At 38.8% G+C, this 13,562-nt stretch overlaps 1 protein-coding gene across 3 annotated transcripts in view; it reads right to left on the bottom strand.

Annotated features, from left to right (window-relative positions):
- The window catches only part of LOC147022789 (poly(A) polymerase type 3-like), a 173,602-nt gene that overhangs the window by 57,539 nt on the left and 102,501 nt on the right, over positions 1-13,562 (bottom strand). For all 3 annotated transcript variants that reach the window (XM_085887581.1, XM_085887580.1, XM_085887579.1), the window contains exons 5-6: positions 10,365-10,474; positions 9,779-9,832 (exon numbers count right to left, since the gene is read on the bottom strand). In XM_085887581.1, the coding sequence (XP_085743707.1) occupies positions 9,779-9,832; positions 10,365-10,474 (164 nt within the window). The remainder of the gene's footprint in view (positions 1-9,778; positions 9,833-10,364; positions 10,475-13,562) is intronic.

Below are 13,562 nucleotides of genomic sequence, written 5' to 3'. Positions count from 1 at the left end.
CAGAGAAAAACAATTTTGTAAAGAGACAAATCAAAGTCTGTAATGTGCAGGTGGTGCAAACTATAGTAATTTCAACATACCAACATACCAATATAAGCTTTTATCAGATTCATCAAAAACATAATTCCCTCTAAAAGTGTTTCTTTTTGCCATATGGTCATTAGTAAGCATGCTGATACAAGATGTAGAAATGTGCATCAGGCAGGCAAACCTGGTAGTCCACAGAAGGAATAGATATGTTCCAGAAAACAACAAATTGCCAATAGTTCAAATTGGGAGATTTATGGTTTCCCCAAGCTTGCCAGATGGAACTTGGCTTAAAAATGAAAAATTAGTGGAATGAGAATAAAAACAAAACTCAGAACAATATTATCAGGGTCCACAAAAAGTTCCCGGAGTCCCGGACGGCCTCTCCCCATGACCGCGGGGGCTCCGCAGAACCACCGGGTGGGCTCCTGAGAATGGGTCCTGGAGTTCGCAAAAAGTTCCCAGGGTTCAGGGCGGCCTCTCCAGGATCCTGGGACCCATTCCCCAGAGCTCACTCGGTCCTGGGGAGATGCCTTCCGAGATCCCGGGAACAGATCGCAGACACCAGCCTGTTTACCCCAGGACGGGTCCTGGCTGTTTTTCGGTGGGACTTTCGCACCACCTGCTCCCCATGGAAATATCACATGCAGTGGTCCATTTTCCTCGGGAAGGGTCGTGGCCGCTTTCTGGTGGAACTTTCGAATTGCCTGCGCCCGTCAACAGTATCCAGGCCACGACAAGTACCATATTTTGTGATCAGGTAAAATGCAGTGAGCCATGGTTAAAAAAAAAAAATCACTTCACAAACATATTACACACATGAAATTCAATATGGCACACCAATAAACATGATAGCACTTCATAGCATTTTACACACTCAACAAAGTGCATGCAACTCCACTGGCCCTTCATGTAACTCATTGAGTAAAGTGCACTATGGAGGATGAGGAGGTGTTGAAAGAAAGTGCAAAAGAGCACTCAAAAAAGAAACTTCCTGTCGATTGGTACAGTCACCACCAAATTTCTTTGATCAGATTTCATACAGATGCAGTCAACAACAGGATGTTCCGAAGATGCAGGAAGCTACAAGGTATACTTGGGTCGATGTACAGGAAGTTTGGTACAGGCCTCCATTGTGCAAATTCTCTGTGGAACCATTTACCTCATTGCTATCCTCCATAATGGCTTGATATCTACCAACTTTGAGTCTATAAGGCATCATTTGTTGCAGATAAAGTGCTATTTTTCATTTTATTGTGTTCGGGTTTGTTCATATGTCCATTGTCGCCCTGAGTTCGACAGATTTGAATAGTCTTCATTGTACAGCAAAATACCACAAGCAAATGGATCTGGCTTTTAATTGCCATACTGATCGCCGATACAGTATTCAGTACAATTTACCAGCATGCTATGCGGTGCAAGTGACAGCTCTAACTTTAAAAAACAACAACTGGTCAATTTAACATTGGTGGAATTTAAATCAGCATGAATTGCTAACGCAAGACCCTTGTCAAATTGATGGAGTTGATCGAGTGAGTAATTGAATTGGTAAAATGTCAAATGAGATGGGATGTTTCATTCTGCCTTGGGTCAAAACATGAGGATAATTGGAATTTTCAATCATTGTCATAACAATGGGATAAAGACAAGTGATGGGGAATTTATTCATCCCGAGGTCAAAACGACAGGACAACTTGGAATTTTACAATTGCTTCAAATCGATTCACAATACAGGATTAGCCTGAGTTATGCATTATTTATTAACTAAAAAAATTAGGAAGTATGAGTACCTGGAAAAAAGTCCAAAGAACCTGGAAAACTGAGCAGTGCCGACACTGTGCCAGTGATAGTCGGAGAAACGGGAATAATAATAATAACAACAATAATAAAAAAAGAACCTCACTGAGATTTTGACAACTATACCAGGAAATATTACAACAAACAAACTACAATTTTAGTTTGTATGAGGTTTGTGACGATTCCTAAAAGTGCCCTTGGAACACAAGTATGAGAACAAAACATCAAACTTGGTCCTGGAAACACAATCAGACCAAACAGAAGGGTTAGAGTCATCGGAGGACTTCCTTCCACCTTGTGAAACCTAAAAAATAAGATGACAATCAACGTGAGATTACGGATTAAACATCATGGTTGTGATCTACTCAAATGACATGTTATTAAATTTAAGCATACAAATGAAAAGTGAACTCAGAAAAGAACTGCAATTAGGTAATAAAAAAAAAAAAAAAATAAAAAAAAAAAAAAAAAATAAAACTTGTTCCTTGTACAGGTGGCTCAAAAAACTGTGACATCCTTTTGGCTTCCAAAAATTAAAAAAGAAGCATACCTATTTATTGAATAAAACAAACAAATGAACAAACAAACGTAATCTCAGTGTGATGAGTGATGTGCTCAGTCAGATTGGGAAAACAAACTGACAAATCTATTTTGTGAAAGGCAAAGACAGCTTTTAGCAATTTTTAAACCTCATCCAACATGTTGGTTGCAGCAAATACATTTACAATTCACAGGCTTGATATGACATATGCATTAACAGGTCACAGGGTGTACATATGGAAAAGATATATATATATATATATATATATATATATATATATATATATATATATATATATATATATATATATATATATATATATATATATATATATATCTCATATGTGTGCACACACACACACACACACACACACACACACACACACACACACACACACACACACACACACACACACACACACACACACACACACACACACACACACACACACACACACACACACACACACACACTTCTAAAATCATTGGCATTAATATGGAGTAGGTCCCCCCTTTGCTGCAAGAACAGCCTCCACTCTTCTGGGAAGGCTTTCCACAATATGTTGGAAAATTCAGGCAATAACACAACAAAATGTGCCAAAAAAACAAAATTGTGAATACTTTCTGAAAGCACTGCAAATGCCATTCTAATGCAATAACCAACACAGACAAACCTGCCGGCAAGCAAAGGCAAATACGTAACAATACATACACAAGATGGTAATCATGCCGCCCAATCGAACATATAAAGAAGTTTGTTTTTTGTTTGTTTGTTTGTTTGTAGAAAGGAACCAGAGCAACCAAACTTGCAACCAAAATTTTGCCTCCTCTTTCATCCAGAGGAAGGCCAAGGGCTATGTTTAGATTTTTTTAAATAATAAAAAAAATAGAAAAATTAATTAAAAAAAAAGAAAAAGTGGTGTCTGCATTTTTGTTCCTAGGAGCAATCAAGTAAAATGTATTATGAATATCATATGTTGAGGTTGTATATAGTGATTTGTTGTTAATAACACAATTAATTATTATTGTGTTCACACGTGCGCTTGTTATGAAAAAGATTGCTTTGCACGGGTCGATTCTCACACATCCATGTTCAGGCCTCAAGTGTGTATATACATATACACTGCCTGAGATTTTCCCAGGAGCAATCGAGTAATGTGTTTTGTGAAGATCATATGCTGAGTTTGTCATGATTTGTTGAATTAAACAAGCTCAAATGAGCTAAGATTCTCGCCCTCTTAATGATAACGTCATAAAAAAGAATATGACATCATTGTGATGAATCAGGTTTGCGATAAATTATCTGTGCTAATGCCCGGCTTGATTCCCGCAAACAAAATTCAGACAGCTTGCCTAGTTTCGGAGATAATGGTATAGGCGATTTTCATTAGCGGCGATATTATGTCAACTTTTTTTCTCGAAAGAATTTCCAAAATCGGAGATGGTTACTGCCTGCGCGTGGGCTTTCTGCATATACATGGCAAGCTTCACGAAGATCCGATGAAAACTCTGGGTTGTGAAACAAAAAATGTCAAAAAGTAGGAATGACGTCATAAAAATTGATATGACGTCATGGTGATGCATCATATGGATGGTAATTCATCTCTGCTAATGCTCTGTTCGATTCCTGCAAACAGAATTCAAAAGGCTTGCCTAGTTTCCGAGATAATATTTCGGCGATTTCCATTTGCGGAGATATTTTGACGTCATAACTTTTTTTTTTTAGGAGGAATTTTCAAAATCGGAGATGGCTACTGTCTGTGCAGGGTATTTTTACATATATATATATATATATATATATATATATATATATATATATATATATATATATATATATATATATATATATATATGCCAAGTTTCAGGAAGTTTCGATGAAAACTGTAGGCTGTGAAACAAAAAAGTCCACAAGAAGAAGATGAAGAACAACAACGTGAGTAAGACTTAGAGATCCTCCACGAGGGTCTAAAAAATAAAATGAGAACTGCCACTTTATAACTGCTGGCAGTAATGGCCGGGTACCAAAACCTCCTGCTTTGATTAGATACCTGACCCATGACGTCTCCTTTATTCAATTCAGAATGGGATTTAAAAAAAAAAAAAACCTTCAATTAAAATCAAATCAAATGGAAGACCAAATGGGTACTGCAATGGAGTTATCAGAAGGAACTTGAAAAAGCAAAAAGCAAAGACAGTCATCAGGAGGAATCTGGATAGGACTCTGGTTTCAGCTGCTACTCTACCCTCAAACCCAGTCAGGTGTAGCCAAGTGAGCCTCATGCAAAAGAAAAAAAAATTCAAAAAGAATTCCAGATTCAAAACATTAAGTAATTATGGCTGCAGGACAATGCATCCGATCAGGTTGAAAATTCAAACATATTCCCCATGACTACATCATAATTGTGAAGTTTAATAGAAATTGATGAAATTTTTCAAGAGAAAAATAATTTTTTCAAGATTTTTATTCAATCCAACATGGATGCCAGACCATATGACCTATTAATTATTTGTGAACACCCTAATATCCCCAAGGCTTGGAGAACATGTGTGTGAAATTTTGGGATTTTTAAAGGTTTATCTATCTATAATTCCAGCAATCTGTGTGTGTGTGCCTGTGTGTGTCTGTGACCGCTGTTTCTCGACAACCGCTGGTCCGATCTAATTGAAACTTGCCAGATATATTGCTGGGGACCTGAGGATGTGCCTTTTCAAGGTTTGATATTAATCGGACAAGTGCTTCAAGTTATGGCCATTTATTTACCAAACCAATGACAAGACACGTTGTTGCGTGGGCGTGGCCGATGGGGAAGGGAACCTCAGCCGTGTTCCCCATTACGGGTCACAACGTACGGGCTTCCGGATAGTGATGACTTCATGTATTCTCATAATTTCTCGATTTCTTATGCGCATTTATAGATAAACACAATGCCGCTAGTTATGATTGTTTTCATACGAGACGGTGCATAAATTTCGGTAACATCAGAGTGCTGGTGTGCTCCAAACCAGGAAGTAAATTTTTTTCTCTTCTCTTTTTGTTTTTCCTTGCGATAACATTGCGAAAAGGCAAAATACGTTGGCGCGAATTGAATAATTGGCCATGAAAACCTAAATTGCGAATCATCGTAACTGTGATATGCGAACTTCCGTGCCACGCACGTACGGGCACGCGAGAGCGAAGAAACGGCCTGTGTGGTTGTCGTTTGTTGCTCACGGTTGGAATATATATTTATTCTTTTTATTTTTACGGGCACGTACTAGTTCTTCAAAAATAAATAAAAAAATAAAAAGAATAAAAATCATCGCTGCTAAACCATGTGAAGTATGATGGTAAAATTTACACCCTACATTCCCCAAGGCTAGTGGATCATTTGAAGTTTCAGATCAATGTAGTAAGCAGTTCTGGAAAAAGTTTTTAAAGGTTTTTTTATATTTTCAATCCAATATGGCTGCCTAACCATGATGACCAATGATGTCAAATTAAATTCTGTCGACCAAATTATTCCTAGATGATTCTCAGGAATTTTCATACTGATCAGAAAACACATTCTATGTGTCAATTTTTTGCAGCCATACCACCTCACCGATGTCATCGTTAACACTTTTCCCCATGGGGAGTACTTGAAGTGTGCCAAGTTTCGATTTTTTCGAAGTAGTAGTTTCCACAAAAACAATGTGCAAAGTTTTTCCTTTTTCCCATGATGGCTGCCACAATATGTGACCTGACATCATAATTATTGTTGAAAAATTCTCCATGAGTTGTCACTCTTATGATGAAAATTTTGTGTCAATCGATTAAGCAGTTGCAGAAAAAATGAATTTAAAAGGGAATAAACCAGAAAAATGGCAGCCGCAGCAGAATAATAATATACAAACATGGGAGCAATACCCCTGGGCATTCACCTGGTAGCAGGTGGATAAGATAACCAGGGAACCACTGGTAGGCACAGATGACTCACAAAATATGTAACAGAGAAGAAAGTAAATACCTTTGGATTTTTTTTTTTCATCCAGTGAACAAACTTTGGTACATCACAGGTGATAAAGGTTGTGGTGAAGTTTCATCGGAATAGTGCATGTACTTTTTGAGAAGAAAGCAAATACATATTTTGGGGTGCAACCCCCCCCCCTTACATCCCCTTGGACCCTGATTTTTCTGTCATGAAAAAAACTTTGGTAAATCATGGGGGACTGGGTACATGACTAAAGGTTGTAGTAAAGTTTAGTTGGAATTGTGTGTGTCATTTGAAAAGAAAGCAAATGCCTCTTTTATTTAGGAGGTGCAACAACCGTAGACCTGTTTAGGGCCCGATTTTAATGCCATGAACAAACTTTGGTACATACACAGTGATTAACGCTGTGGTAAAGTTTCATCAAAATCCTATGTGTAGTTTCAGAGAAGTTGCAAGTATTTATGGACGGACGGATGAAGGGCCATCCCATAAGTTCCCGGGAATTATGTTCCAGGTGAGTCAATAATATAGAATAAACATAAAATCAATATGGTACCAGCCTGGAAAGGCTTGTTACCCTAATAAAATGAAATTAAAATAAGGGAAAGCGATCCAAGCACATTTTGCAATGCTCAAGATTGGTAATTCATACACAACCATAAGGTCAACACTCCCCAATTTGTCATGTAAGAAAATATTTAAATACATATTTCATTGAATTTCCCTGAGTACTTTAGCTAGTTGATTACATGATTCACTGGAATGGCACTTGTTAGCACGCATACCTCTGCCAGGACGAATCGTTTACATTTGTATCCCACCGATTGGCTGGATCTGCATCCGGGCCGATACGAAAATCCAATCTGCTTATTCTTGTCACCTACCCCAACTCATCCACCAAGTTTTGTCAACTAATTAACGTTTTGAGATAAAGGGTGTTCCAAAACGACCTGTACAACTTTGGTTCTTAATATACAGTATTTAGTACCACAAATTTTACAACGATACCCTTTGTAACCTCCACCACTGAAGGTGGAAGGAGGTTATGTGTTCACCCCTGTCTGTCTGTTTGTTTGTTTGTTTGTGTGCAGGATAGCTCAAAAAGTTGGACGGATTTGGATGAAATTTGGTGGAGAGGTTGGGTATTTGACAAGGAAGAATTTATTCAATTTTGGTGAAGATCCAAATCCGAATCCAGCTACTTGAATTTTTTTTAAGTGACTCTTCACCATTGAGAGAAAGGGCCAAAAACGATACAAAGCACGATATCTCCAAAAGTTGTGGGTGGATTCAGCTGAAACTTTGTGTGACAAGGACGAATTCATTCGATTTGGTGAAGATCCAAATCGAGATCCAGATAAGAGTTTTTTTTTTCATTTTTATGAAAAAAAAATGTATTGGGCCTGATATGTTCTCGTGGATCAGGCATTGCATGGCGGAGGTCTGCGCTCTCTCGAGTGACCTTCCAGTTTTGTACGATACAGAAACTTGGTTTTCTTTATTGTCGGATCTTGTGGTTTAATGTAAAATGAAATGGCAACTCCACAGGAGAAATCTCAGTGCGTAAAATGGTTCAGAGATGAGTTCCGACATGCAAGTTCAGCGTAGTTTCCGTACAAGGTATGGAAGGAATCCGCCATCACGGACTGGTACAAGAGGTTTAAGGAGACTGGAAGTTGTCAGAAACAGAAAAGAACCGGTTGACCAAGCACAAGTGCAGCAGACGTTGAACGAGTGCATGAATCATTTCAACAAAGTCCCAGAAAATCAATTTGACACACATCCAAAGAACTGGGCCAACCAACCACCACTCAAAGGATTTTACATAAAAGACTGAAGCTTTATACCTAGAAGGTGCAGATTATGCAGGAACTCAAACCAAATGACAGACCCAAATGCAAGCGTTTGCTTTGGAAATGCTCAATCGCATAGATGACGACGAAGATTACCTGAAAAAGGTCATGTTCACAGACTAAGCTTGCTTTCATGTATCGGGGAAGGTCAACTGGCACAATGTGAGGACATGGGGCTCCGAAAGCCCCAACATGATCATTGAACACATACGCAACAGCCCAAATGTCAATATGTGGTGTACCCTTCTTCATATGCCTGGTGTTGGTTTAATGGTTCGGGTGGTGGGCTTTGGATCCTCGGGTCTTAAATTCAAATCCCGCTCAGCTGTTGAATTAATACCAGGTGGGGTTACCTCGGCCTGTCATCCTTCTGAGGTCGGCAAAATGAGTGCCAGCATGCTGGTATACTGTATCGGAGTGGCGACACGTCCAGGATTGTGCCCAATAGCCAAGGAGACTGCTTAAGCAGCACCAACGCTCTACACAGAGTATGGCTCCAATCTCCTCCTCCTTCTCCATGATCGCTTGGTGGGTCCGCTTTTCTTTGCAGAGGATACAGTGACCTCAACAATATACAGGACCAGTTGGAAAGATTCTCCTTCCCATAGATTGAACACCTGCAACCTTGAATCAATTTTTAACAGGACGGCGCTCCCCCTTATTGGGCCTTAGTCGTTTGAGCCGTCCTGAATTAAAAATTTCCAGGTTGCTGGATTGGCCAAGATGGACGAACTTCCTGGCCCTTATGATCACCAGACATAACTAACCCCCTTGTTTTTTTTTTCTATGGGGGTTTGTCAAAGATGTTGTCAACAACACCAAGGTGGCAAACCTGCAGGATCTTTGTTGTCTCATAATAGCTGAATGCATGCAAACATGCCGAGCCTAACATGGCAAGAACTCGTGTACAGCCTTGATGTCCTGTGCATGACAAACAGAGCTCACATTGAAGTATGTTGATGCTGAGCAGAAAACCTTTTGAGTTTCTGTATCATATAAACCAAAGGGTATCAATGTATCATTTGTAGTTCTAAATACATCAACAACGAAAGTTGTCTGGGTTTTTTTGGAACAACCTGTATCATGTTACACTGTACATCGTTTTTGGCCTCATCTCTTTATGAAGGATCATTTGGAAAATTAAAAAAAATTCTCATATCCAGCTCTTCACTAAAATGGAATAAATTTGTCCTTGTCACACACACAAGCTGTCCAAGTTTCATCTGCATTGGTCCTTAACTTTTTGAGATATCATTCTACATATTGTATTTTGTTCCATCTCTCAATGGTGAAGAATCACTTAAAAGATTGCAATATCCGGATCTTCACCGAAATATATTCAGTTCATCCTTGTCACACACCCAACGTGTTCACTAAGTTTAGTCCAAATCCGTATAACTTTTTGAGATATCCTGTTTGCAGACAAATAGAGAAGGGTGAAAACAAGCTCTATGCACCTTCAGTGGCAGAGGTAATTTTGTAATCAAGAAGTGCATCAAGAATGAGGATATGAAATTTAGTACGATCGAATAGGTCTCACAAATCTCACTGATCTGACAACAAAAATGTCAGAAAATGCCACAGTTTGTCCTACTGCAATCGAGAGCTTACCTCAATGTTCTCCACTTCCAATTTGATGACGGGGACAAAGGCATCTTCTATAGACTGCAAAATAAATGGCCATTGTATTAATCAAAATATCTTCAACCAAGGTGGAAAAATTAAGCAATGCGATTTGAGACATTTGATGGAAGAAGTGGTGCGTTTGAATGAGTTTGTTGTGGGATTAAGAGGCATTCAACAGATTACACCCTTATGCTTTGGGACACTGAGTTTATCAGTTCTGATTCTGGTCACAAGGGGAGTTTAGTTGTTCAACAAAAAGTGTCAACCCAATGCCGAGTCAGTCAGTATAAATTTACAAAATCAACGAGTACCGTAATTATATTGCAAAGCACAACACGGCCACTCTCAACAACTTCAACATAAGGCAAAATCCATCCAGCTGAAAGTAACGCACTACGAAGGTATCACATCGATTCTTGTTCACGATAAATGCCTGTCCTTTTAGGCCAACTGCATTCTCCTTCCACCAACATGCAAATATTTTCTCTTCATGTATCCTTTGACATAAAAAAAAAAAAAAAAAAAAAAAAAAATCGCACGATGTGCAACACGTTTGTGTAACAAAGCTCACGCGAAGGTTCTTGACACCTTCCTGCTGTTTTAACTTCTCGAAGAAAGAACTAAAGAAATCTTTGCGGTCCACATGCTGTGGTGTCACACACAAGGCATCGATATCTGCTCCTGTTCAAATATTGGAAACAAAAAAACAAAAACAGAATAAGTACAAGTACCAAATTGCTCGCAAAACCTCACGGAACATCAAAACAATAAGGAAAGAACAGAAAGCCACTGAAGATGTACAGTGATCGTGCCATGATGTGCAAGGATGTACAGAAAGAAAATTAAATTCAGCCAATCCTGTTTGTACCACAGATCTATACCCCAATATATTAACGACAAGTACCACAATAACAAGGTAAAGTAAAGTAAGGGGTCGACATTTCTCCCGCTATAAACGCGCTTTAATCCCAAATTTCATCAGGACATCATGTGAGTGCAATTTCCTCCCAATTTTGGTAATTTCCACGTTGGTGTTTACAAACTCCTTGATCACGTAAGAGTGCATGTAAATAAGAACGGGAAAATTAAGACAACCCCACAGCATTTAAACAGCATGCACAAACAGCATCTCAAAATCACTGTTGTGGTGGAAATTTCAAATGTTGGCATTTGTTGCAAAAACTTTTAAATCTGGCTTGATCTAAAGGCTTACAAGTGTCTTGCATTGTATATTTTATGCTCGATTGCACTTCTGTTATTGTTTGTTTAAGAAGCTTGCTGAAGGGGTCTACCTTCAGTGCAATGAAAAATCTTTTCAGAGGGGAAAATAAAAACACTGTTTGGAGATTTGACTAGGCATAAGGTTTTTAAGGTTTAGTATCAGGACTGGCAGGATAGCATAAAAGGTATGACCACTCAAATTTGAGCTGTCAAGAGTGCGTTTGAATATCGACGCAGCTATAAACTCTCATCCTGGTGTTTTGCAGGCAGGGTGATTCATCAATGTGAACGCCATCCCTCAGATGGCCATTAAACTCGGCGTCCTGTCTGCCAGCATTACTGGATGAGAAAGATCCCATGGTGTCCTTTGTGAAGAGTAGGTGAGTTATGGTCACAATCTTGGCTAAAATAAAAATTGCTGCCCAAATCACTTTCCATCGAAGGTCATGATTGACCAGCTGTTCATGAAAGGTCCCCAGCTGATTCCACAAGATGAGAATAATTGGGGCAATTAAATGTGGTGGTGGTAGTAGTAGTAGTCATAAGTTGTGGTAGTAATAAGCGATTTGAACATACGCAAATTATACTTGCAATACAAGCACATTTCATGGAAATTGATGTCAGACATGCTTATTTGAGCAGTGTATTGTCATTATACATATAAATGTAGTTCAATGAATAACCTGCCCTTTAGCTATTGGATCAATTTCGTTTGAATTATTTAATGAAAATAAAAATGTCACCTTCACCACAATTCCTTTAACTTCTTCCAACACCCCCAAAATGAAATAACCATAGCAAGAAAAAGAGCAATCAGAGATTGCAGACCATCACCAGGACTTCTTTTGAGTGGTGTTTTTAATTTTATCGGTTTTAGGGTAAATCCAATATGGCTGCAAACCATGTGACCAATGACATCATATGTGTGAACCTTTTGTTCATGGACAGGCAAGTCATATGTGTAAAGTTGCCTCAATCTGTTCAGCCAATGCAGAGAAGATGATTTTTGAAGGTTTAAAAAAAAAAATAAAAAAAAAACAATATGGATGCCGAATCACGTGACCGATGATGTCAGTTTTTTAATTTTTTTATTTTTATTTTTTTCGGTGGACCATTTTTTCTCCTTCCCAGACGGTTTCCCAATCGTCTAAGCAATGAACGATTTAGGTTGGACATAAATGTTATCAAAATTTTCTCACCTGAAATGACTTCATTGGCGATATGTCTTATCAGAAAAAAACCCCACCCGAATCCTCCCATGGGAAACCTCGTTTTGACCTCAAATCCAAGATGGCTGACATTGTACAGGTGCAAAACTTAAAATGGACCTAATTTTGGAAAGAAACAACAAAGAAACACTTTTAAGGTGTCATTTTTAACTAATTTGAGGACCCCCATTCGTTTAGTGATACTTATAAGATCGTTAGATATCAAAGGTCATATGTCAAGATCAACGTTAAACTTGACCGAAGTAACGTTAAATTTGACCGAAATTGTATCAAGAGTTATGCCAAAATGATAGTTATTGATAAAATATATTGGTTGTTATTGCCACATATACCATTAAGATGCTCATTCATTAAGTAAGAGTTTTGAGGTGATTGGATATCTAGATCATGTGATAAATTCAAGGTCAAGGTCAAATTTGATCAAAATGATACAAATCGACTCAAAAAAGTACATTGGAAGTATCATTTTCAATGGACTCTTTCAAGATGTCCATTCACTTATTTATGAGATTGGCATCGAGATCATAATCATAGCCAAATTTAAGCAAATAAGTAAGAATCCAAACAGATTTTGTGACCTTGCAGTGACATTATTTTGAAACCCGTGTTAAGGTGTCTAATAACAAAGTTTACTATGCCTGATCACTTAAATGATATTGTATGAGTGATAATTTTTTTAAGTCAAATTGCAATGTCGATCCATTGTATTATTATTGAGATCTACATCCTGGTCATCATCATCCTGATTGTCCACATGTGGCACATTCATGCATGTTAGTCCCCTGCATTGGCCACAAGCTGGTGTGCACTGTAGTCCATTCTTGCGGCAGGTGCATGGTATTTTGTCACACTGGCCACCACAATTGCACCGAATTATCTTGAGTCGCCGCTCTGGTGCTGCTGGCCGAGTCATCCTGATAGGCACAAGACCACCGGGAGTGGCTTTCCAACCCCAAACTGCAGAGGCGATATCATTGCCACGCCATCCCTGCACTTGGTGATAAGTCCGATGACTATGAAAGGTGGCTGCGTCACTCGTGGGCAGAAGCTTTTCTGGAGATGCATATTGTGTAGAAGTAGCTACCTTCAATAGGAACTTTGTCACCCTTGCTGCGTTGAGGCTTAGTGATGTAGTGCACCCATATATCTCCAGCATGGCATCTTCTCCTGCCTGTTCGATGTCCTGTTTCGATGAAGACTGAGACATAAAAACAGTGGCTGACTTGCTCAGTGCTGCATACTTCGTAAAAACAGTCACTTTGCCGATTCCATATGGCCTTGATGTGGTATCACACCCACTGAAAGCGTGTAGGAAGAGT

This window comes from Eptatretus burgeri, chromosome 7, assembly GCF_056783735.1.
Source record: "Eptatretus burgeri isolate ZD-2024b chromosome 7, Ebu_testis_v1, whole genome shotgun sequence".
Taxonomy (NCBI): domain Eukaryota; kingdom Metazoa; phylum Chordata; class Myxini; order Myxiniformes; family Myxinidae; genus Eptatretus; species Eptatretus burgeri.
The sequence above is the reverse complement of the archived record's forward strand: the minus strand, read 5'-3'. Positions and strand labels throughout refer to the sequence as shown.